We start from the raw sequence: 23,059 nt of genomic DNA, 5'->3' as shown, positions 1-23,059 counted from the left end.
CAGTATGGAGTTCTTTCACATTAAAAGTATTGGATATATAATGTAATGCATCATGTGCAATAATTTGCTTTAATTGTTAGCAAGTTATGAAAACAGGTCTATACCTGGTAGGTAAAGTGTTCATTCATAAATAAAGTCCAGCTCAACAAGTTTCACACTGCAGCATCTGCACTAACGTTATTTCTGAACCAATAATATAATAAAACATTATTACTGAAGTTACTCACAGTAACGTAGTCAAGCCAAATAGTTCGCGAGCTGAACAACTTTACATGACGTTAGATATCTAACTTGGTGGAGCTCATTCACAAACCTCTCGAACCCTATCCTGACTTGTTTTCTCCACCTTGACAACAGCCCTGTGTAGGCTTGTTTACACAGTTGGAGCTAACGTTAAAACCACGTCTGACGAAGGCTACTAACTTTCAGAATATAAGTTTAAACTACTAAATTAGACACATTGTTTCAGGACCATGGACAGAGCAGTAAGTTGTGTTTAGGTGCTGTACTTCAACAGTTTGTTTCTCTGAATGGATGTTGTGGAGCAGAGCGCAGCCGCTTTACACTTCAAGTCTATGTGGAAACAGGCTACACATTTAAATACACACGTAGGGGAGAACAGAGTAAGATGAATCAGTCAGTCACGCAAAGTGAATTCATCATGTTCATAAACTCAAAATAACTGTTGATCTGAGTTACTGTGTGAACCAGTTTTGTGAAAATGGTGGATGTGGGATAAATTGAGCAATTGAGTCATTGCTCACAGATTTCTTACACACATACAAACTGTAAAAGTATATGTATGTGTTAAAATGTGTATTTAATGGATACCTTGTTGGCTGATGTCATGTTCGAGTCACACAAACATTTTTTAACTACACAAAAGTACATGTATACATACATTCTTTCTGTTTCTAACACAAAGAGGTCATAATTTAACCCTTACTAAAATGTTTGAGAAACATGTTGAACAACAGTAAACAAACATGGTTTTACTTAAAACGTTTTTGCCTTTGTTAAATTGATGGAATATATGTTGTATCAGTTATTAATGTGGCACCATTTACCCATAGAGGACTCAATTTACCCATCACTATGATCATTTAACCCACAACTTGAAATAATTTGTCAAATGACTTTTTTGTTTTGTTTTGAATGGATCATTGTCCTGAAACAATAATAATCACGAGTCTTTATTTTCTATGGGTACCCAACAACCTGAGGTATAACATCTGTACCGTGTTTGTTCGGTAATTGTGTATTTTCCAAGTTGGTGGGGGACATGAGGAGACTTGCTCTTTACCAGAGGTGAGTGTGTGGCTCTTAAAAGAGCCTTTGTGTTGGTGGTTTCCAGCAGCTTCGCTTTACTTGGACTTGGCGGCCTTCTCGGTCTTCTTGGGCAACAGAACAGCCTGGATGTTGGGCAGCACGCCGCCCTGAGCGATGGTCACTCCGCCCAGGAGTTTGTTGAGCTCCTCGTCGTTGCGGACGGCCAGCTGCAGGTGGCGGGGGATGATACGGGTCTTCTTGTTGTCGCGGGCGGCGTTTCCAGCCAGCTCCAGGATCTCAGCGGTCAGGTACTCCAGCACAGCCGCCAGGTAGACGGGGGCGCCGGCACCGACGCGCTGAGCATAGTTGCCTTTACGCAGCAGCCTGTGAACACGACCGACGGGGAACTGGAGCCCAGCGCGGGACGAGCGGGTCTTTGCCTTCGCTCTGGCCTTTCCGCCTGTTTTGCCTCTGCCAGACATTTTCAATTTGTTTCCGGAAACACGTCAAGAGAAACTGCGATAAACAGCTCGAACCCTCGCTTATATATCAGCGGATCACGCGGGACGGTTCATGCCGGACCAACCAGAGAAGAAGACTCCAGCGGATCACGGGAGGTCGTTCTGCACTTTTCTCCAATAAGCAGAGGGGACTCGGGCGGTGGGTCGCTCCTTTCGGCGGCGCTGAGCTTCAGGAGGAGCCTCTCACCAATCAGGACCCGGGGATCTGATACCGCGTCACCATTTCGCAACAAGCTCCGTCGTTTAAAGTCAGAGTGTCGCTGCTCTACTTCACTTTTTCTCCCGATCAGAGAGAGAACACATACAATGGCAAGAACCAAGCAGACCGCTCGTAAATCCACCGGAGGCAAAGCCCCCAGGAAGCAGCTGGCCACCAAGGCTGCGCGTAAAAGCGCCCCGGCCACCGGCGGCGTGAAGAAGCCTCACCGTTACAGGCCCGGTACCGTGGCTCTGAGAGAGATCCGTCGCTACCAGAAATCTACGGAGCTGCTGATCCGCAAGCTGCCCTTCCAGCGCCTGGTCAGAGAAATCGCTCAGGATTTCAAGACCGACCTGCGCTTCCAGAGCTCCGCTGTCATGGCTCTGCAGGAGGCCAGCGAGGCTTACCTGGTCGGCCTGTTCGAGGACACCAACCTGTGCGCCATCCACGCCAAGAGGGTGACCATCATGCCCAAGGACATCCAGCTGGCCCGCCGCATCCGCGGAGAGAGAGCTTAAACTGCTGCTACTGCTGCTGCTCCACTGACGATAACAACGGCTCTTTTAAGAGCCACTTCACTGCACTCAAGACAAAACTCCTCCGCTGCTCTCACTAGTTACTGACTGATCATAGATCTAGAAGCTTTCATCACCAAATAATCAACCAATATAAGTGATGTTGCTTATGACAGTCATAGCATTTAATTCATTAAATTAAAATAGTGTGAGTAAATTTGAATAAACCATTTCACTTTCAACCACACTCTAGATCTGTCAGACCATTTTTTTAAATTTACAATTACAGACCACGCTGATTCTGGACATACATTCTATTTTTGTCTGTGTTGATCAGATGACACTGTCAACATATGTCAATAATCAACTCCTCTGACATTTTATTCACAGCCATGTGTCAGTACAACAGAGGAACGTTATCACAAGCTCACTCACACTGTTGATTCAATGATTACTGTAATGAAGGGTGGGGGGATCTCGAAACAGCGAAAGAGTAAAACAGCATAAGAGTGATTATATATTGTTTACATAAGGAACAGAGGTCAGAGGGTGACTTGACACAGATAAGAGATCTGCACCTGAAAGCATGAGCTGTGGAACAAAATAATCCAATAAATATATAAATTAAAATACATGTTTCTGAACTAACAGAGTTAAAAAGAGGGGTTGGGGGTCTTAATAATGACATTATTAATGTAAGTGAGCTGCCATTTCAGTGACTGAGGTTACGACAGCAAGACAAACTGTGCAAGACGCCCTTGATCTGATCTTCCAAGATGAGGAAGCAGATATTGATTTGAAAGAGGATGTGTCAGAGCAGGAAGACAACATAGAGGAAAACTACGATTACAGCCGTTCTGATGACGACATTTATATCTTCTGACATATGACATTAAAAATGAAACAATATTACTTACCAGTCCTCTTCTGTCTGACCATTATAATTAAAATAATCTGTTGACAACACTGATCCTGGATACAGCTCGTGTTTAGTAGCAAACTTACCTAGATAGTAGTTCACTTCCTCCTCTGGCAGGTCTGTTCAGCAAAGTTGTAAAACATCCTTGTTTGAACAGTGTGTGTCAGTGACAATGTGAGTTATCATCACTTATACCTGATGTTGTGTTTCATTATGACACTGGTTGTCAATATTCTACTTTGTTTAGAAGCTCATGTGATAATTAGCATGCTATTAGCTTCACCCAGGAGGTCCTGAGCTGAGTGAATGTGCAGGTGTGTACCCAGCTCATATGCTACACCTTGTCATTTATGTTAGTGCCTGTTCGTTTAGTCAAGTGTTAACTTTCGATATAGCCTGTCATAATGCTGTATCATTTGCATGCACCGCTCCATTGTGGTCAAATTGTGCAATTGTATCAGTTTGTTAAGAAATGATCAATAATGTTTAGTTGCTCATTTAATCATCAATCATCTGAATAAGCTTATTGTTAACAAATGATCAATGATCAACTGAACCAATAAATCCATGGTCAGAATTGAATTTGTATCTGTGCTGGTTCTTAGGACTGATAAAGTCCTAATAATAAATGATTTCAATGTTCATGTTTATCTCAATAACAGTCTTCATCATATAATTAATTAATATATTCAATTTCACTGTAAATGTAATTAAACCAACTCACTGTTTCAATCACACTCTTGCTCTTGTTCTGACATATGACATAGACATTAAACATCTAATTATATTTCCCCCAAATCTTTTTTCTGTCTGACCATTTTTAATTTACAATTATCAGCAACTCTGATCCTGGACAGAGATTTACCTAAAGGGCTATTTTAGTAGTCAGCAACAAACATGACATACTTGAAACATACACTTGTATAAACATTGTATTATAAAAGTTTCCTGGAGGTTTTAAATTGCTGTGATTAAAATGACTCAAAGGATGAGATGAGTGAGTAAACTTTGTGCATTACATGGGAGCATTGCACTTCATACATTATTGGGGGGGGTAAACAATTTGATTTCTAGTTATTCATATATTCCGTTTTATTAGTTCTCTCTGTAATCATTCTGTAGCAGTATAATGCTTGTTGCATTCGACACAGACTGGTTGTGATTGTTCTGGGAGCTGGTTGTTGCTTGTGACCAGGGGCAGATGTGGCTGCTCTTGAATGTGTTGATCTGAGGCTCTGGGGGAGTTGCATGTTGTATTGTTACTGTGTGTGTGTGTGTGTGTGTGTGTGTGTGTGTGTGTGCGTGTAGGTGTGTTTGTGTGTGCTTGTGGTGGTGGTGGTGGATTTGTGGTTGTGTACTCTCTGATGAATGAACACAATCTAGGGTCACCCATTCATTTCCTATGGCGGTCATTTTTGACCGGGAACACCACAGGTGTTACAAAGTTGACTAAACAACTCAAAATTCAATGAAAGTAGTGATCAGCAATTGTAAATGTTCAAATGCCTAGTGTGGAGGATATCATAAGCCCTTGAGACAATAAAATGTAAAACACAATATTTATGATTGATCGAAATGGAAATCGGTCAGATTTGACCCGAACACGACACAAAGGTTAAATGAAACCTCATTATCTACCGTCCTACATCCAAAGTCCTGTGGGGGCGCTAGCGCACCAAAGACTTTATTATCAGCGGATCCACAGAGGAGGAATACGTCCACCTATGTCTTCTAGCACGTCCTCATGCAGCCTATGAATAGCTGGGGTTCCCGCGGATCACACTATTGACTCGATCTCATCTGACTGAAGAGAAATGTCTGGACGAGGAAAGGGAGGAAAAGGTCTCGGTAAAGGAGGCGCAAAGCGTCACCGCAAAGTTCTCCGTGATAACATCCAGGGAATCACCAAGCCCGCCATCCGCCGCCTGGCTCGCCGTGGCGGAGTGAAGCGTATCTCCGGTCTGATCTACGAGGAGACCCGCGGCGTGTTGAAGGTTTTCCTGGAGAATGTCATCCGCGATGCTGTCACCTACACCGAGCACGCCAAGAGGAAGACCGTGACCGCCATGGACGTGGTGTATGCTCTGAAGAGACAGGGCCGCACTCTGTACGGCTTCGGTGGATAAACTCACTTTCAACAGCTCAACAACACAACGGCTCTTTTAAGAGCCACACACTGAGTCAATGAGAGCTCACATCCTCTGCTCAACACTCATCACTAGTTCTTCCTGAGAGCAACAATCAATCAGGGTCTGAAGATAGATAGATTCTTTATTGATCCCTAAGGAGATTCAAGCTTCCAGTGGCAGTAACATACATTGAACATACATTAGACTTATGCATTAGGGCTAACTCATAACACAGTAATCGTACACAAAATGCCTGAGATTAATGTACATTTAAATGTGTACAGAGGAATTAAAGAAACTAAATTAAACAATTGAAGCACAATCAAACTTTGACAGAGAAATTAAAACATTTGCATAGGACTTATATAAATACAGAGGAATTCAAAATGTGTAGGGATATTAAATATTTGCAGAAAATATGCATATAAAATAAATATTAAACTGTTAGGTTAACCCATGCTAATCATCTATATAAAAACTAGAAGGTAACTATAGAAATAAAAATGTTTTATGCAACCTTAAACTACATTCAAAATATGAAGTGACCATAGAAGATTGACATAAATGGGGATAAAGGACTGTGTGCAGTTAAATTAGGCTGTAAACAGATGAATGAAATGAATGAATGAATGAATGAATGAAAGTCCCAGTCACAGCATGTAGCAGAGGTTGATAGAATCATGATCTTAGTGTAACGTGAGTGTTCAATGTGGAGAGTTGAATCTCTTGATGTGATGAAACTGGAGACAGACTTGTGAAGCTGTACTTTACTGATCTCCTCACTGATCATCATCAACCACACATACTTCCTGCTTCTCACTCCTGTGACTGAACTAACCAAGAGGAAGCCAGAAAGGCCACAGACTGAGGTGAAAGAAGTGCAGATGCAGGTTCAACACTTTGTTACTAATGAAGCTAAATAGTTTCATGTAGAAACACACACATGTAAATAACTCAACAGTCAACATTGTAAACATTTATGTAAATTACCAAAAACACATGAATCAACTTAACTAAGGTGTTGGGGACACAAAGAGAGAGAGACAGTAGGGAGACCAGGAATACTTATGTAACCATCACATTTAAGCTCCGTCAGACTGGTTGTTATAATGAAGACAATAATTATATTCAGTTCAATCTAAATGAACAGATTAATAAACCTGAAGTTTAACTGACTTGGTGTTTTACTGTGACAATCAAGTGTTCCCTTAATATTTAGAGCAGTGTGTTTATCAGGTCGCTTTAGTTCAGATAGTTTGAAATGATACTAATGTGATACTAACATCAATAATAAGAACATATATAGTTTCAGACATCATGCATTTCTTAACCCCCCAAATGTTCCAGTTCATCTCTACAGTTCAACCTCTGTCAGCAGCAGAATAATGGACTCTGGACATGGAGACACGCCCACTGCTGTTACACTGACGATTAACATTCAGCCAATCACAGAGAGGGAACAGCACAGCAACTTTACATGTGTTGTGTTCAAATACAGCCTGTTCACTGACGACACCATTCATTTGATCGAGTAATATCGTGACGATGCCTGAACCAGCGAAGTCCGCGCCCAAGAAGGGCTCCAAGAAAGCGGTGACGAAGGCCCCCGGTAAGGGCGGAAAGAAGAGGAGAAAGAGCAGGAAGGAGAGCTACGCCATCTACGTGTACAAGGTGCTGAAGCAGGTCCACCCCGACACTGGGATCTCCTCCAAGGCCATGGGCATCATGAACTCCTTCGTGAGCGACATCTTCGAGCGCATCGCCGGTGAGGCCTCTCGTCTGGCTCATTACAACAAGCGCTCCACCATCACCTCCAGGGAGATTCAGACCGCCGTCCGCCTGCTGCTGCCCGGTGAGCTGGCTAAACACGCCGTGTCTGAGGGCACCAAGGCCGTGACCAAGTACACCAGCTCCAAGTAAACCACTCTGGAGACATGACATCAAACCAACGGCTCTTTTAAGAGCCACACACTTTCTCTATGGAGACAAACTGTCCTGACTCCAACAACATGTGCACCAACACTCAAATAGCCACTTTACACTAATACTGGAACTGTGGTGAATTCAATCATGGTGGAATTTAATACTAATAGTTCATATACAACTGTTTGTGTTGTCCAGTGTCCACAGCTCTGAGTGGTTTAAGTGACAATATGTTACTCACATGATAAATGAGGAAATAAACATCAATCATTTCTTAACAAACTGATGTTATAGCACAAGTTGACCACAAGGCAGCAGTGCATGCAAATGATACAGTATTATGACAGGCTATACAGAAAATTAACATTTGACTAAGTGAATTCAGTGATTAAACCAGTGTTAATGGACATGACAATAAATATATGATTAGAGACATGAACTTGAAATTGATATATTTTCCCACTGCTGGAAGTTTGTGTCAAGAAAACATTTTGTGATGAGTCTGCTAATGATAATGGATTTATTGGTTCTGTTGATCAGATCATTCGTTAACTTATTTAGATGATTCAATCATTTAAAACGTAAAATGAATGAAGAAAAACATTAGTTATTTCAAACATTGAAAGTCAGGACATTGATACCTCCAGTATTGTTACTTCAACAGCGTCTGGGTTAGAAAGACATGCTAAGACTGTTGGGGAGGAACAACACAGCCCTCTGAGTGCAGAGTGTTCTTATAGAAAAGTTAATGCTGGGAAGGAGCCATGAAGTCAAGGAGGATTACAGGTGAAAACATATTTTCAATTCAGAAAAAGGAAACATTTTCTTTCACGTAGTACAGCAGGATCTGTGGGTTTTAAGAAATGAATCAAGTTCCACTCCACCACCCATCATATGACTGTGGTCCAGTCTGCATCCTCTTTCTGGACAGTCACATAAGAACATGATATTTTACCAATCTGAGATAGTGAAGGTTAAAAATCCATATTAGAGTTAAGGTGTAAATGTAGATATGAATGTTGTGTTTTTATACATGTTGGGTTGAAACTAACTACAGAGAGAAACTGAATCTAATTGCTTTCATTCTTGTGCTAACATGGTTTATATATGGTTGATAATGTTTTCATCAATGATCAGACCCTGATTGATTGTTGATCTCTGGAAGAACTAGTGATGAGTGTTGAGCAGAGGATGTGAGCTCTCATTGACTCAGTGTGTGGCTCTTAAAAGAGCCGTTGTGTTGTTGAGCTGTTGAAAGTGAGTTTATCCACCGAAGCCGTACAGAGTGCGGCCCTGTCTCTTCAGAGCATACACCACGTCCATGGCGGTCACGGTCTTCCTCTTGGCGTGCTCGGTGTAGGTGACAGCATCGCGGATGACATTCTCCAGGAAAACCTTCAACACGCCGCGGGTCTCCTCATAGATCAGACCGGAGATACGCTTCACTCCGCCACGGCGAGCCAGGCGGCGGATGGCGGGCTTGGTGATTCCCTGGATGTTATCACGGAGAACTTTGCGGTGACGCTTTGCGCCTCCTTTACCGAGACCTTTTCCTCCCTTTCCTCGTCCAGACATTTCTCTTCAGTCAGATGAGAGCTAGTCAATAGTGTGATCCGCGGGAATCACAGCTATTCATAGCCTGCATGAGGACGTGGTAGAAGACAGAGGTGGACGTATTCCTCCTCTGTGGATCCGCTGATAATAAAGTCTATGGTGCACTAGCGCCCCCACAGGAGCAGAGGTTGGATGTAGGACTGTAGATATTAAGGTCTGACACTTGACCAGTTTTGTGGAACAGTAGAACTGTAGCACGCTCCCGTCAAGTAGGAATAGAGTCTGTAACAAGCTTGGTTAAAGATAAAAGTTACATTAGGACTGATTAGAGAAGTATAACACAAAGCACATAGAGCACCGAGGGAAATGGTTCAGAAAGCTGCTGTGCATGTCTCCCCATGTCTGATGAACCATCAGTGGTTCTCACACGACAGTTATGGTCGGTAGATTAGGCTCCAAAGCAGAGGGAAGAGTTTTAATGATTAGAAAAGTAGATGTTATGGTGACCTCGATATCATCTAAACAACCAATATAAATATGTGTAAAACATTGATACTTCAAATATTTTGTTCTACACATCTAAAACAGCCTGGGTCCTGGGTGTACACTATGCATCCAGGTCATTGACAATAAATCATGAATCAAATGTGAAGCCAAAAAATGAAGTTAACTATTTTGTTTTTATAAATTAGAGATGTTAAACATTTAATGGTGTCAAAATGACCCCAAGGACAATAGGAGGGTTAAAATGAGAACAAATATATAAAAATCTCATAATGAATAGGACCGATTGACAATGTAACTGTTTGTCTTTGTCCATGTCCCTGAAACAATGTGTCCAATTTAGTAGTTTGCAATCATACTCTGAAAATGTGTAGCCTTTGTGAAATGTGGTTTTGATTGTATCTCCAAGTGTGTGAACACATCGATGCAGGGCCATTGCCAAGGTTGGAAATAATATTCAACAAAATTTATACATTAGTCTATTCCTGTGTCTTCCAGTTAGTCATAGGTTTGAGTTGTTGCTCACTATGATGTAAACACCTTGGTCAAAACTTGACTTTAACCCAGACTGCACACTACACTTGATTTAAATGTTAACATCTGCAGCTCCTGCTAATGGCAGAGTAAAGTACAAGAGTCACATTTATAAGATAATAGTGTCATGAACCAAATACAGTGGAAGGAGTAGTGACAAGTTAGAAATACACACAATGAGTAGAAAAGTAGAAGTCATCTACTAATAAAGCTTGGAAATAATGTTTGGTCTTGACCACACAGCAGGCAGATTTATTGTTATCTTTTCAACTGTGTCTTTGCTTTCCTACTTTTGTGTCATGAGTTTAAAACTGAGATGAATAAAACACTGTTGTTGTTGTTTTGCTATGAGCTTGGATGGGGTGAGAGGAGGGATGAGGGATATTGATCTTGTTTTATTGTAGATATCATGGAAAACACTTTGTTTTATATTGTTTGTTTATAAAGTACTAGGTAAATGAAGTATGTTTAAATGGATAAAAATCCATGTTTACAGGCTAATTTACCCACAGCAATCTACACAAACTCAGACTGCACACGTGTGTATATTCTGGATACACAGAGTGTTTGTTGAGACTGAGGTCTTCATTTGTAATATGAATATGTTACTGGCTATAAAAGTCTGAGACTATTTGTTCTATAGATTAATAGCTATCAAACTGACAGCTTGACAGAAATGTATTTGAAACACACAAAGGGAATAATTTAATATATGAGACAAATAGTTTTTGATAAACCTTTGTCATTGTTTAATGATTATTTTGCATAAATAATGATGAACATACTATACAAACACTTGTATCTTTAAAATGAAGAACAAAAGTTTTTACGAAATCGAACAATAGCAAAAAAATGCAAATTCCAGTATATCATACACATTTTCTAATAAATGATGGAACCTGTTGAGTTTTTGTATTAAATGAAAGAGAAATGTGGCCCAATATTAATGTGATCATAGTTTGAAATTAATATTTAGTAAACTTGACTAATCCAACCCATGGACATGAAATGTAGCTCTAATGATAGAATGACTCTCCAGCATCCTCAGCATGAAACGTTCACGGCTCTGATAGAAAGTCTGGCTCCACTTCACCATGAGCCTCGGCCATCAGCGGTGTGTTTGCTGCCTGCACAATAACCTGACTTTCTTCCAAAGGATCATCAGCAGGTGCTTGTTTTGACTCGGTCTCTCTGAACAAACATGTGGAGCAGCTGGGAGACGGATGTTGGTGGAGCTGTGGTGCTTTTCAAGTCATTTTAGGAGAGAAACGAGTGGGAAAAGCCGCCGAGCAGCGCTGCTCACCGCGGTGAACGGGTGAGGTTTGGAGGCTCCACCGACAAAATGCAGAGAGCATCAGAGCTCTTCATGACTTCAATATGAAGACACACAAGTCCGCTACCTGCTTCCTCACTGTCAGCCTCCAGCACCGCTCACCCACTGATGTTTCACTCGTTTATCAGTGAAGAGAAAACACAAGTGTCTCGGCGTTCACACTGCACACAGGAGCCACGGCTGGATTGAGTCTACACGGTTCTCATGGTGTGTTCAAGTACCGCCTCCCGATCGGCACTCTTCATTAGTCCGTCAGTCACTCCGATAGTTCCTCGTTGATCTAAACTCAGAGACAAAGATGGCAGAAGTCCCTCCAGCTCCAGCCCCCGCCCCGGCCAAAGCGGCCAAGAAGAAGGTTGTGAAACCGAAGAAGGTCGGCCCCAGCGTCAGGGAGATCATCATCGAAGCCGTGTCCGCGTCCAAGGAGCGGAGCGGCGTGTCAGCGGCCGCCCTCAAGAAGGCTCTGGCTGCCGGAGGCTACGATGTGGAGAAGAACAAGTCCCGCGTCAACACCGCCATCAAGGGCCTGGTGATCAAGGGGACTCTGGTCCAGACCAAGGGAACCGGGGCCTCCGGCTCGTTCAAGATCAACAAGAAGGTGGAGCCCAAGGTGAAGAAGCCGGTCAAGACGGCTGCCCTCAAAGTGAAGAAGCCCGCCGCCAAGAAACCCCTAGCGGCTAAAAAGGCCAAAGCAGCGGCAGCCAAGAAGCCAGCAGCCGCTAAAAAGTCCCCGAAGAAGGTGACGAAACCCGCAGCGGCCAAGAAAGCAGCCAAGAGCCCCAAGAAGGTGGCCAAGAGCCCTAAGAAGGTGGCAGTCAAGAGCCCCAAGAAGGTGGCGAAAAAGGCTCCTGCAGCCAAGAAAGCCCCCGCGAAGAAGGCTGCCAAACCCAAAGTGAAGAAGACAGCAGCCAAGAAGAAGTGAGCTGTCCTCACTGTGAAACATGTTCATCCTGCTAAAAGGCTCTTTTAAGAGCCACACACGTCGATCCACAAAGAGCTGCTTCCTCATCAAACATCACCACTGTCACTCACTGGCAACACATATGTAGAGACTGACTTCTTAACTAAAGAGAGTCGAGTTAGATAGAAACATGTTCAATATTTATTTGTTACAATGACAAGTTATTTAATGTCAAATGCATCAAATACATTTAAAATATCTTTAGACACTGAAGGAGAAGCAGACTACTACTGACACACACACACACACCCACACACACACTGTGCAACATCATGTACATTGATTTCAGCTTTAGATCATATATTTATACTTTAGATTTTCTTCTTAAGAAGTATTCATTTGTCATATTTGGTTGTGTAGAAACATATTTATTGTCTTACTGTATATTTATATTTGTAAACGCATAAGAATGAGTCAGTTATTGACTTTGAGCTGCTTAGAATTGTCGATGTCCACTTTGCATGAGAATATGTAGTAACATCCGGATTCCAAGAGATGGCGCTGCACTACAATATGTGAACCAGAACACCGTCCACTACCATGATGAAGTCTCCTACATGTCCTGTCAGAAGCTTTGTTTTCCACTAGGTCAGCTGCTCCTGTTTTATTCTCATCTCATGATTCAAACACTAAGTTAATTTGTTTCATGTAAATATCAACAGATCTTGTGTGGAAGTAAATCTAAGTAACTCCCACCTGAAGATTGTTTTTCACATCTTGACTATGACTCTGCTCGGGTGTGTCCACATATAGTCATTTACACCCAGTGCTCACATGTAATTGCTCAATAGCAATTTAGTTTTTCAGATTTAAAAGAGTTTCTTTCAAATCATAATCTCTTTACCTTTGTATCTAAACCTCTCGAACCCTATCCTGACTTGTTCTCTCCACCTTGACAACAGCCCTGTGTAGGTGTGTTCACACACTTGGAGCTCACGTTAAAACCTGAGACTGTATATAAAGATGGACGTAGTGTCCGTGACGTCACCCGTTGGTTTCTGAAGAGCGAAAATGAGGCTCGCAGTGGGCGTTTCACCCAGCGCCATCTTGCCGGTGTCTGACTCCTCCTAGTTCCTGGCTAACCCATAAATGGGCAAAGAGGAGGCGCGCGAGTGGACGCTAGGTGGGCCGAGTGAAGACTCACAACTGAGCCACTCCCACAGAGCTTATCGTTACCTGGTTAGCTCAGGCTAAGGAGCTAGGCTAAATGCTACCCGCGACTGCTAACCGGCTAGCGCTGCGGTGTTGTTGCTGGGATGGTCGAAGTCGTAACATCGAACCGAGCAGAGGTAAGTTACCCTGAAACTTTACAACCACAAAACCTATTGATGTATCTATTATCATTATCACACTACATATACTTACAAGCCTCAAGTGGTTTTTGATGTTATTGTGGTAACTTCCCGTTTATTTAACACGTCTAATGAACAGTTTGAAGCAAGTTAACTACTTTTATTAAAGGCTTGTGTTTTGTCATTTAATTGTAATTTTAATGAGTTCATATTAATAAGCTGCATGTGTAAGTTGCATGTGATACAGACTTGTATAACCGCCATTACTATTACAACCTCTTTTTTTTAGCCTGTTATAGAATTCACAGTGAATTAGACTCAGTGCAGATGTGATTATAATCTCCGCACACCACTGTTGTAAACAGTTCTGGTCCACATGATAATAATATTGAGTCCATTTCTATATGATTTGATAAACTTTAGATACAAAGTGTTGTCTTTTCTTTTTTGCCATAAGAGACAGAACACGGTCAGCACAGCTGTGTTCCTCAGGTTCGTCCGTCCCTAATAAAATGACAGGAAACATAAAGTGATGGCATTATTGCAGAGATAAGTGTTACTTTCAAACAAAGTCTGTGTCCTTATATTCTGTGGATATTCAACAATGTATTTGAATATGGTTTGGGATTAAACAGTGTACTACAAAGACAATGAGTGTGCAGTATGGAGTTCTTTCACATTAAAAGTATTGGATATATAATGTAATGCATCATGTGCAATAATTTGCTTTAATTGTTAGCAAGTTATGAAAACAGGTCTATACCTGGTAGGTAAAGTGTTCATTCATAAATAAAGTCCAGCTCAACAAGTTTCACACTGCAGCATCTGCACTAACGTTATTTCTGAACCAATAATATAATAAAACATTATTACTGAAGTTACTCACAGTAACGTAGTCAAGCCAAATAGTTCGCGAGCTGAACAACTTTACATGACGTTAGATATCTAACTTGGTGGAGCTCATTCACAAACCTCTCGAACCCTATCCTGACTTGTTTTCTCCACCTTGACAACAGCCCTGTGTAGGCTTGTTTACACAGTTGGAGCTAACGTTAAAACCACGTCTGACGAAGGCTACTAACTTTCAGAATATAAGTTTAAACTACTAAATTAGACACATTGTTTCAGGACCATGGACAGAGCAGTAAGTTGTGTTTAGGTGCTGTACTTCAACAGTTTGTTTCTCTGAATGGATGTTGTGGAGCAGAGCGCAGCCGCTTTACACTTCAAGTCTATGTGGAAACAGGCTACACATTTAAATACACACGTAGGGGAGAACAGAGTAAGATGAATCAGTCAGTCACGCAAAGTGAATTCATCATGTTCATAAACTCAAAATAACTGTTGATCTGAGTTACTGTGTGAACCAGTTTTGTGAAAATGGTGGATGTGGGATAAATTGAGCAATTGAGTCATTGCTCACAGATTTCTTACACACATACAAACTGTAAAAGTATATGTATGTGTTAAAATGTGTATTTAATGGATACCTTGTTGGCTGATGTCATGTTCGAGTCACACAAACATTTTTTAACTACACAAAAGTACATGTATACATACATTCTTTCTGTTTCTAACACAAAGAGGTCATAATTTAACCCTTACTAAAATGTTTGAGAAACATGTTGAACAACAGTAAACAAACATGGTTTTACTTAAAACGTTTTTGCCTTTGTTAAATTGATGGAATATATGTTGTATCAGTTATTAATGTGGCACCATTTACCCATAGAGGACTCAATTTACCCATCACTATGATCATTTAACCCACAACTTGAAATAATTTGTCAAATGACTTTTTTGTTTTGTTTTGAATGGATCATTGTCCTGAAACAATAATAATCACGAGTCTTTATTTTCTATGGGTACCCAACAACCTGAGGTATAACATCTGTACCGTGTTTGTTCGGTAATTGTGTATTTTCCAAGTTGGTGGGGGACATGAGGAGACTTGCTCTTTACCAGAGGTGAGTGTGTGGCTCTTAAAAGAGCCTTTGTGTTGGTGGTTTCCAGCAGCTTCGCTTTACTTGGACTTGGCGGCCTTCTCGGTCTTCTTGGGCAACAGAACAGCCTGGATGTTGGGCAGCACGCCGCCCTGAGCGATGGTCACTCCGCCCAGGAGTTTGTTGAGCTCCTCGTCGTTGCGGACGGCCAGCTGCAGGTGGCGGGGGATGATACGGGTCTTCTTGTTGTCGCGGGCGGCGTTTCCAGCCAGCTCCAGGATCTCAGCGGTCAGGTACTCCAGCACAGCCGCCAGGTAGACGGGGGCGCCGGCACCGACGCGCTGAGCATAGTTGCCTTTACGCAGCAGCCTGTGAACACGACCGACGGGGAACTGGAGCCCAGCGCGGGACGAGCGGGTCTTTGCCTTCGCTCTGGCCTTTCCGCCTGTTTTGCCTCTGCCAGACATTTTCAATTTGTTTCCGGAAACACGTCAAGAGAAACTGCGATAAACAGCTCGAACCCTCGCTTATATATCAGCGGATCACGCGGGACGGTTCATGCCGGACCAACCAGAGAAGAAGACTCCAGCGGATCACGGGAGGTCGTTCTGCACTTTTCTCCAATAAGCAGAGGGGACTCGGGCGGTGGGTCGCTCCTTTCGGCGGCGCTGAGCTTCAGGAGGAGCCTCTCACCAATCAGGACCCGGGGATCTGATACCGCGTCACCATTTCGCAACAAGCTCCGTCGTTTAAAGTCAGAGTGTCGCTGCTCTACTTCACTTTTTCTCCCGATCAGAGAGAGAACACATACAATGGCAAGAACCAAGCAGACCGCTCGTAAATCCACCGGAGGCAAAGCCCCCAGGAAGCAGCTGGCCACCAAGGCTGCGCGTAAAAGCGCCCCGGCCACCGGCGGCGTGAAGAAGCCTCACCGTTACAGGCCCGGTACCGTGGCTCTGAGAGAGATCCGTCGCTACCAGAAATCTACGGAGCTGCTGATCCGCAAGCTGCCCTTCCAGCGCCTGGTCAGAGAAATCGCTCAGGATTTCAAGACCGACCTGCGCTTCCAGAGCTCCGCTGTCATGGCTCTGCAGGAGGCCAGCGAGGCTTACCTGGTCGGCCTGTTCGAGGACACCAACCTGTGCGCCATCCACGCCAAGAGGGTGACCATCATGCCCAAGGACATCCAGCTGGCCCGCCGCATCCGCGGAGAGAGAGCTTAAACTGCTGCTACTGCTGCTGCTCCACTGACGATAACAACGGCTCTTTTAAGAGCCACTTCACTGCACTCAAGACAAAACTCCTCCGCTGCTCTCACTAGTTACTGACTGATCATAGATCTAGAAGCTTTCATCACCAAATAATCAACCAATATAAGTGATGTTGCTTATGACAGTCATAGCATTTAATTCATTAAATTAAAATAGTGTGAGTAAATTTGAATAAACCATTTCACTTTCAACCACACTCTAGATCTGTCAGACCATTTTTTTAAATTTACAATTACAGACCACGCTGATTCTGGACATACATTCTATTTTTGTCTGTGTTGATCAGATGACACTGTCAACATATGTCAATAATCAACTCCTCTGACATTTTATTCACAGCCATGTGTCAGTACAACAGAGGAACGTTATCACAAGCTCACTCACACTGTTGATTCAATGATTACTGTAATGAAGGGTGGGGGGATCTCGAAACAGCGAAAGAGTAAAACAGCATAAGAGTGATTATATATTGTTTACATAAGGAACAGAGGTCAGAGGGTGACTTGACACAGATAAGAGATCTGCACCTGAAAGCATGAGCTGTGGAACAAAATAATCCAATAAATATATAAATTAAAATACATGTTTCTGAACTAACAGAGTTAAAAAGAGGGGTTGGGGGTCTTAATAATGACATTATTAATGTAAGTGAGCTGCCATTTCAGTGACTGAGGTTACGACAGCAAGACAAACTGTGCAAGACGCCCTTGATCTGATCTTCCAAGATGAGGAAGCAGATATTGATTTGAAAGAGGATGTGTCAGAGCAGGAAGACAACATAGAGGAAAACTACGATTACAGCCGTTCTGATGACGACATTTATATCTTCTGACATATGACATTAAAAATGAAACAATATTACTTACCAGTCCTCTTCTGTCTGACCATTATAATTAAAATAATCTGTTGACAACACTGATCCTGGATACAGCTCGTGTTTAGTAGCAAACTTACCTAGATAGTAGTTCACTTCCTCCTCTGGCAGGTCTGTTCAGCAAAGTTGTAAAACATCCTTGTTTGAACAGTGTGTGTCAGTGACAATGTGAGTTATCATCACTTATACCTGATGTTGTGTTTCATTATGACACTGGTTGTCAATATTCTACTTTGTTTAGAAGCTCATGTGATAATTAGCATGCTATTAGCTTCACCCAGGAGGTCCTGAGCTGAGTGAATGTGCAGGTGTGTACCCAGCTCATATGCTACACCTTGTCATTTATGTTAGTGCCTGTTCGTTTAGTCAAGTGTTAACTTTCGATATAGCCTGTCATAATGCTGTATCATTTGCATGCACCGCTCCATTGTGGTCAAATTGTGCAATTGTATCAGTTTGTTAAGAAATGATCAATAATGTTTAGTTGCTCATTTAATCATCAATCATCTGAATAAGCTTATTGTTAACAAATGATCAATGATCAACTGAACCAATAAATCCATGGTCAGAATTGAATTTGTATCTGTGCTGGTTCTTAGGACTGATAAAGTCCTAATAATAAATGATTTCAATGTTCATGTTTATCTCAATAACAGTCTTCATCATATAATTAATTAATATATTCAATTTCACTGTAAATGTAATTAAACCAACTCACTGTTTCAATCACACTCTTGCTCTTGTTCTGACATATGACATAGACATTAAACATCTAATTATATTTCCCCCAAATCTTTTTTCTGTCTGACCATTTTTAATTTACAATTATCAGCAACTCTGATCCTGGACAGAGATTTACCTAAAGGGCTATTTTAGTAGTCAGCAACAAACATGACATACTTGAAACATACACTTGTATAAACATTGTATTATAAAAGTTTCCTGGAGGTTTTAAATTGCTGTGATTAAAATGACTCAAAGGATGAGATGAGTGAGTAAACTTTGTGCATTACATGGGAGCATTGCACTTCATACATTATTGGGGGGGGTAAACAATTTGATTTCTAGTTATTCATATATTCCGTTTTATTAGTTCTCTCTGTAATCATTCTGTAGCAGTATAATGCTTGTTGCATTCGACACAGACTGGTTGTGATTGTTCTGGGAGCTGGTTGTTGCTTGTGACCAGGGGCAGATGTGGCTGCTCTTGAATGTGTTGATCTGAGGCTCTGGGGGAGTTGCATGTTGTATTGTTACTGTGTGTGTGTGTGTGTGTGTGTGTGTGTGTGTGTGTGCGTGTAGGTGTGTTTGTGTGTGCTTGTGGTGGTGGTGGTGGATTTGTGGTTGTGTACTCTCTGATGAATGAACACAATCTAGGGTCACCCATTCATTTCCTATGGCGGTCATTTTTGACCGGGAACACCACAGGTGTTACAAAGTTGACTAAACAACTCAAAATTCAATGAAAGTAGTGATCAGCAATTGTAAATGTTCAAATGCCTAGTGTGGAGGATATCATAAGCCCTTGAGACAATAAAATGTAAAACACAATATTTATGATTGATCGAAATGGAAATCGGTCAGATTTGACCCGAACACGACACAAAGGTTAAATGAAACCTCATTATCTACCGTCCTACATCCAAAGTCCTGTGGGGGCGCTAGCGCACCAAAGACTTTATTATCAGCGGATCCACAGAGGAGGAATACGTCCACCTATGTCTTCTAGCACGTCCTCATGCAGCCTATGAATAGCTGGGGTTCCCGCGGATCACACTATTGACTCGATCTCATCTGACTGAAGAGAAATGTCTGGACGAGGAAAGGGAGGAAAAGGTCTCGGTAAAGGAGGCGCAAAGCGTCACCGCAAAGTTCTCCGTGATAACATCCAGGGAATCACCAAGCCCGCCATCCGCCGCCTGGCTCGCCGTGGCGGAGTGAAGCGTATCTCCGGTCTGATCTACGAGGAGACCCGCGGCGTGTTGAAGGTTTTCCTGGAGAATGTCATCCGCGATGCTGTCACCTACACCGAGCACGCCAAGAGGAAGACCGTGACCGCCATGGACGTGGTGTATGCTCTGAAGAGACAGGGCCGCACTCTGTACGGCTTCGGTGGATAAACTCACTTTCAACAGCTCAACAACACAACGGCTCTTTTAAGAGCCACACACTGAGTCAATGAGAGCTCACATCCTCTGCTCAACACTCATCACTAGTTCTTCCTGAGAGCAACAATCAATCAGGGTCTGAAGATAGATAGATTCTTTATTGATCCCTAAGGAGATTCAAGCTTCCAGTGGCAGTAACATACATTGAACATACATTAGACTTATGCATTAGGGCTAACTCATAACACAGTAATCGTACACAAAATGCCTGAGATTAATGTACATTTAAATGTGTACAGAGGAATTAAAGAAACTAAATTAAACAATTGAAGCACAATCAAACTTTGACAGAGAAATTAAAACATTTGCATAGGACTTATATAAATACAGAGGAATTCAAAATGTGTAGGGATATTAAATATTTGCAGAAAATATGCATATAAAATAAATATTAAACTGTTAGGTTAACCCATGCTAATCATCTATATAAAAACTAGAAGGTAACTATAGAAATAAAAATGTTTTATGCAACCTTAAACTACATTCAAAATATGAAGTGACCATAGAAGATTGACATAAATGGGGATAAAGGACTGTGTGCAGTTAAATTAGGCTGTAAACAGATGAATGAAATGAATGAATGAATGAATGAATGAAAGTCCCAGTCACAGCATGTAGCAGAGGTTGATAGAATCATGATCTTAGTGTAACGTGAGTGTTCAATGTGGAGAGTTGAATCTCTTGATGTGATGAAACTGGAGACAGACTTGTGAAGCTGTACTTTACTGATCTCCTCACTGATCATCATCAACCACACATACTTCCTGCTTCTCACTCCTGTGACTGAACTAACCAAGAGGAAGCCAGAAAGGCCACAGACTGAGGTGAAAGAAGTGCAGATGCAGGTTCAACACTTTGTTACTAATGAAGCTAAATAGTTTCATGTAGAAACACACACATGTAAATAACTCAACAGTCAACATTGTAAACATTTATGTAAATTACCAAAAACACATGAATCAACTTAACTAAGGTGTTGGGGACACAAAGAGAGAGAGACAGTAGGGAGACCAGGAATACTTATGTAACCATCACATTTAAGCTCCGTCAGACTGGTTGTTATAATGAAGACAATAATTATATTCAGTTCAATCTAAATGAACAGATTAATAAACCTGAAGTTTAACTGACTTGGTGTTTTACTGTGACAATCAAGTGTTCCCTTAATATTTAGAGCAGTGTGTTTATCAGGTCGCTTTAGTTCAGATAGTTTGAAATGATACTAATGTGATACTAACATCAATAATAAGAACATATATAGTTTCAGACATCATGCATTTCTTAACCCCCCAAATGTTCCAGTTCATCTCTACAGTTCAACCTCTGTCAGCAGCAGAATAATGGACTCTGGACATGGAGACACGCCCACTGCTGTTACACTGACGATTAACATTCAGCCAATCACAGAGAGGGAACAGCACAGCAACTTTACATGTGTTGTGTTCAAATACAGCCTGTTCACTGACGACACCATTCATTTGATCGAGTAATATCGTGACGATGCCTGAACCAGCGAAGTCCGCGCCCAAGAAGGGCTCCAAGAAAGCGGTGACGAAGGCCCCCGGTAAGGGCGGAAAGAAGAGGAGAAAGAGCAGGAAGGAGAGCTACGCCATCTACGTGTACAAGGTGCTGAAGCAGGTCCACCCCGACACTGGGATCTCCTCCAAGGCCATGGGCATCATGAACTCCTTCGTGAGCGACATCTTCGAGCGCATCGCCGGTGAGGCCTCTCGTCTGGCTCATTACAACAAGCGCTCCACCATCACCTCCAGGGAGATTCAGACCGCCGTCCGCCTGCTGCTGCCCGGTGAGCTGGCTAAACACGCCGTGTCTGAGGGCACCAAGGCCGTGACCAAGTACACCAGCTCCAAGTAAACCACTCTGGAGACATGACATCAAACCAACGGCTCTTTTAAGAGCCACACACTTTCTCTATGGAGACAAACTGTCCTGACTCCAACAACATGTGCACCAACACTCAAATAGCCACTTTACACTAATACTGGAACTGTGGTGAATTCAATCATGGTGGAATTTAATACTAATAGTTCATATACAACTGTTTGTGTTGTCCAGTGTCCACAGCTCTGAGTGGTTTAAGTGACAATATGTTACTCACATGATAAATGAGGAAATAAACATCAATCATTTCTTAACAAACTGATGTTATAGCACAAGTTGACCACAAGGCAGCAGTGCATGCAAATGATACAGTATTATGACAGGCTATACAGAAAATTAACATTTGACTAAGTGAATTCAGTGATTAAACCAGTGTTAATGGACATGACAATAAATATATGATTAGAGACATGAACTTGAAATTGATATATTTTCCCACTGCTGGAAGTTTGTGTCAAGAAAACATTTTGTGATGAGTCTGCTAATGATAATGGATTTATTGGTTCTGTTGATCAGATCATTCGTTAACTTATTTAGATGATTCAATCATTTAAAACGTAAAATGAATGAAGAAAAACATTAGTTATTTCAAACATTGAAAGTCAGGACATTGATACCTCCAGTATTGTTACTTCAACAGCGTCTGGGTTAGAAAGACATGCTAAGACTGTTGGGGAGGAACAACACAGCCCTCTGAGTGCAGAGTGTTCTTATAGAAAAGTTAATGCTGGGAAGGAGCCATGAAGTCAAGGAGGATTACAGGTGAAAACATATTTTCAATTCAGAAAAAGGAAACATTTTCTTTCACGTAGTACAGCAGGATCTGTGGGTTTTAAGAAATGAATCAAGTTCCACTCCACCACCCATCATATGACTGTGGTCCAGTCTGCATCCTCTTTCTGGACAGTCACATAAGAACATGATATTTTACCAATCTGAGATAGTGAAGGTTAAAAATCCATATTAGAGTTAAGGTGTAAATGTAGATATGAATGTTGTGTTTTTATACATGTTGGGTTGAAACTAACTACAGAGAGAAACTGAATCTAATTGCTTTCATTCTTGTGCTAACATGGTTTATATATGGTTGATAATGTTTTCATCAATGATCAGACCCTGATTGATTGTTGATCTCTGGAAGAACTAGTGATGAGTGTTGAGCAGAGGATGTGAGCTCTCATTGACTCAGTGTGTGGCTCTTAAAAGAGCCGTTGTGTTGTTGAGCTGTTGAAAGTGAGTTTATCCACC

General features: G+C 41.9%; 7 protein-coding genes across 7 annotated transcripts; 5 read left to right on the top strand and 2 right to left on the bottom strand.

Annotated features, from left to right (window-relative positions):
* Positions 1-1,343: 1,343 nt before the first annotated feature.
* LOC138412490 (histone H2A) lies at positions 1,344-1,793 on the bottom strand. The gene has a single exon (XM_069536460.1). The coding sequence runs from the start codon at positions 1,749-1,751 to the stop codon at positions 1,365-1,367; it is 387 nt and encodes a 128-aa protein (XP_069392561.1). The 5' UTR covers positions 1,752-1,793; the 3' UTR covers positions 1,344-1,364.
* A 67-nt stretch (positions 1,794-1,860) lies between these two features.
* Positions 1,861-2,632, top strand: LOC138412499 (histone H3). Its single transcript, XM_069536471.1, has one exon. It carries the CDS (start codon positions 2,097-2,099, stop codon positions 2,505-2,507), a length of 411 nt encoding a protein of 136 aa, XP_069392572.1. The 5' UTR covers positions 1,861-2,096; the 3' UTR covers positions 2,508-2,632.
* Positions 2,633-7,075: 4,443 nt separating this feature from the next.
* On the top strand, positions 7,076-7,523 carry LOC138412498 (histone H2B). The gene has a single exon (XM_069536469.1). The coding sequence runs from the start codon at positions 7,098-7,100 to the stop codon at positions 7,470-7,472; it is 375 nt and encodes a 124-aa protein (XP_069392570.1). The 5' UTR covers positions 7,076-7,097; the 3' UTR covers positions 7,473-7,523.
* Positions 7,524-11,428: 3,905 nt separating this feature from the next.
* Positions 11,429-12,480, top strand: LOC138412228 (histone H1-like). Its single transcript, XM_069535652.1, has one exon. The coding sequence runs from the start codon at positions 11,699-11,701 to the stop codon at positions 12,320-12,322; it is 624 nt and encodes a 207-aa protein (XP_069391753.1). The 5' UTR covers positions 11,429-11,698; the 3' UTR covers positions 12,323-12,480.
* Positions 12,481-15,655: 3,175 nt separating this feature from the next.
* LOC138412491 (histone H2A) lies at positions 15,656-16,105 on the bottom strand. The gene has a single exon (XM_069536461.1). The coding sequence runs from the start codon at positions 16,061-16,063 to the stop codon at positions 15,677-15,679; it is 387 nt and encodes a 128-aa protein (XP_069392562.1). The 5' UTR covers positions 16,064-16,105; the 3' UTR covers positions 15,656-15,676.
* A 67-nt stretch (positions 16,106-16,172) lies between these two features.
* LOC138412500 (histone H3) lies at positions 16,173-16,944 on the top strand. The gene has a single exon (XM_069536472.1). It carries the CDS (start codon positions 16,409-16,411, stop codon positions 16,817-16,819), a length of 411 nt encoding a protein of 136 aa, XP_069392573.1. The 5' UTR covers positions 16,173-16,408; the 3' UTR covers positions 16,820-16,944.
* Positions 16,945-21,387: 4,443 nt separating this feature from the next.
* LOC138412454 (histone H2B) lies at positions 21,388-21,835 on the top strand. The gene has a single exon (XM_069536326.1). The coding sequence runs from the start codon at positions 21,410-21,412 to the stop codon at positions 21,782-21,784; it is 375 nt and encodes a 124-aa protein (XP_069392427.1). The 5' UTR covers positions 21,388-21,409; the 3' UTR covers positions 21,785-21,835.
* Positions 21,836-23,059: the final 1,224 nt, after the last annotated feature.

This window comes from Paralichthys olivaceus, chromosome 12 (genome assembly GCF_024713975.1).
Source record: "Paralichthys olivaceus isolate ysfri-2021 chromosome 12, ASM2471397v2, whole genome shotgun sequence".
Lineage (NCBI taxonomy): Eukaryota > Metazoa > Chordata > Actinopteri > Pleuronectiformes > Paralichthyidae > Paralichthys > Paralichthys olivaceus.
Note: the sequence above shows the minus strand (reverse complement) of the source record. Positions and strands in the feature narration are given on the sequence as shown.

Coding starts and splice junctions, on each gene's coding strand:
- LOC138412498 (XM_069536469.1), top strand. CDS start 7,098: ATGCCTGAACCAGCGAAGTCCGCGCCCAAGAAGGGCTCCAAGAAAGCG.
- LOC138412499 (XM_069536471.1), top strand. CDS start 2,097: ATGGCAAGAACCAAGCAGACCGCTCGTAAATCCACCGGAGGCAAAGCC.
- LOC138412491 (XM_069536461.1), bottom strand. CDS start 16,063: ATGTCTGGCAGAGGCAAAACAGGCGGAAAGGCCAGAGCGAAGGCAAAG.
- LOC138412500 (XM_069536472.1), top strand. CDS start 16,409: ATGGCAAGAACCAAGCAGACCGCTCGTAAATCCACCGGAGGCAAAGCC.
- LOC138412228 (XM_069535652.1), top strand. CDS start 11,699: ATGGCAGAAGTCCCTCCAGCTCCAGCCCCCGCCCCGGCCAAAGCGGCC.
- LOC138412490 (XM_069536460.1), bottom strand. CDS start 1,751: ATGTCTGGCAGAGGCAAAACAGGCGGAAAGGCCAGAGCGAAGGCAAAG.
- LOC138412454 (XM_069536326.1), top strand. CDS start 21,410: ATGCCTGAACCAGCGAAGTCCGCGCCCAAGAAGGGCTCCAAGAAAGCG.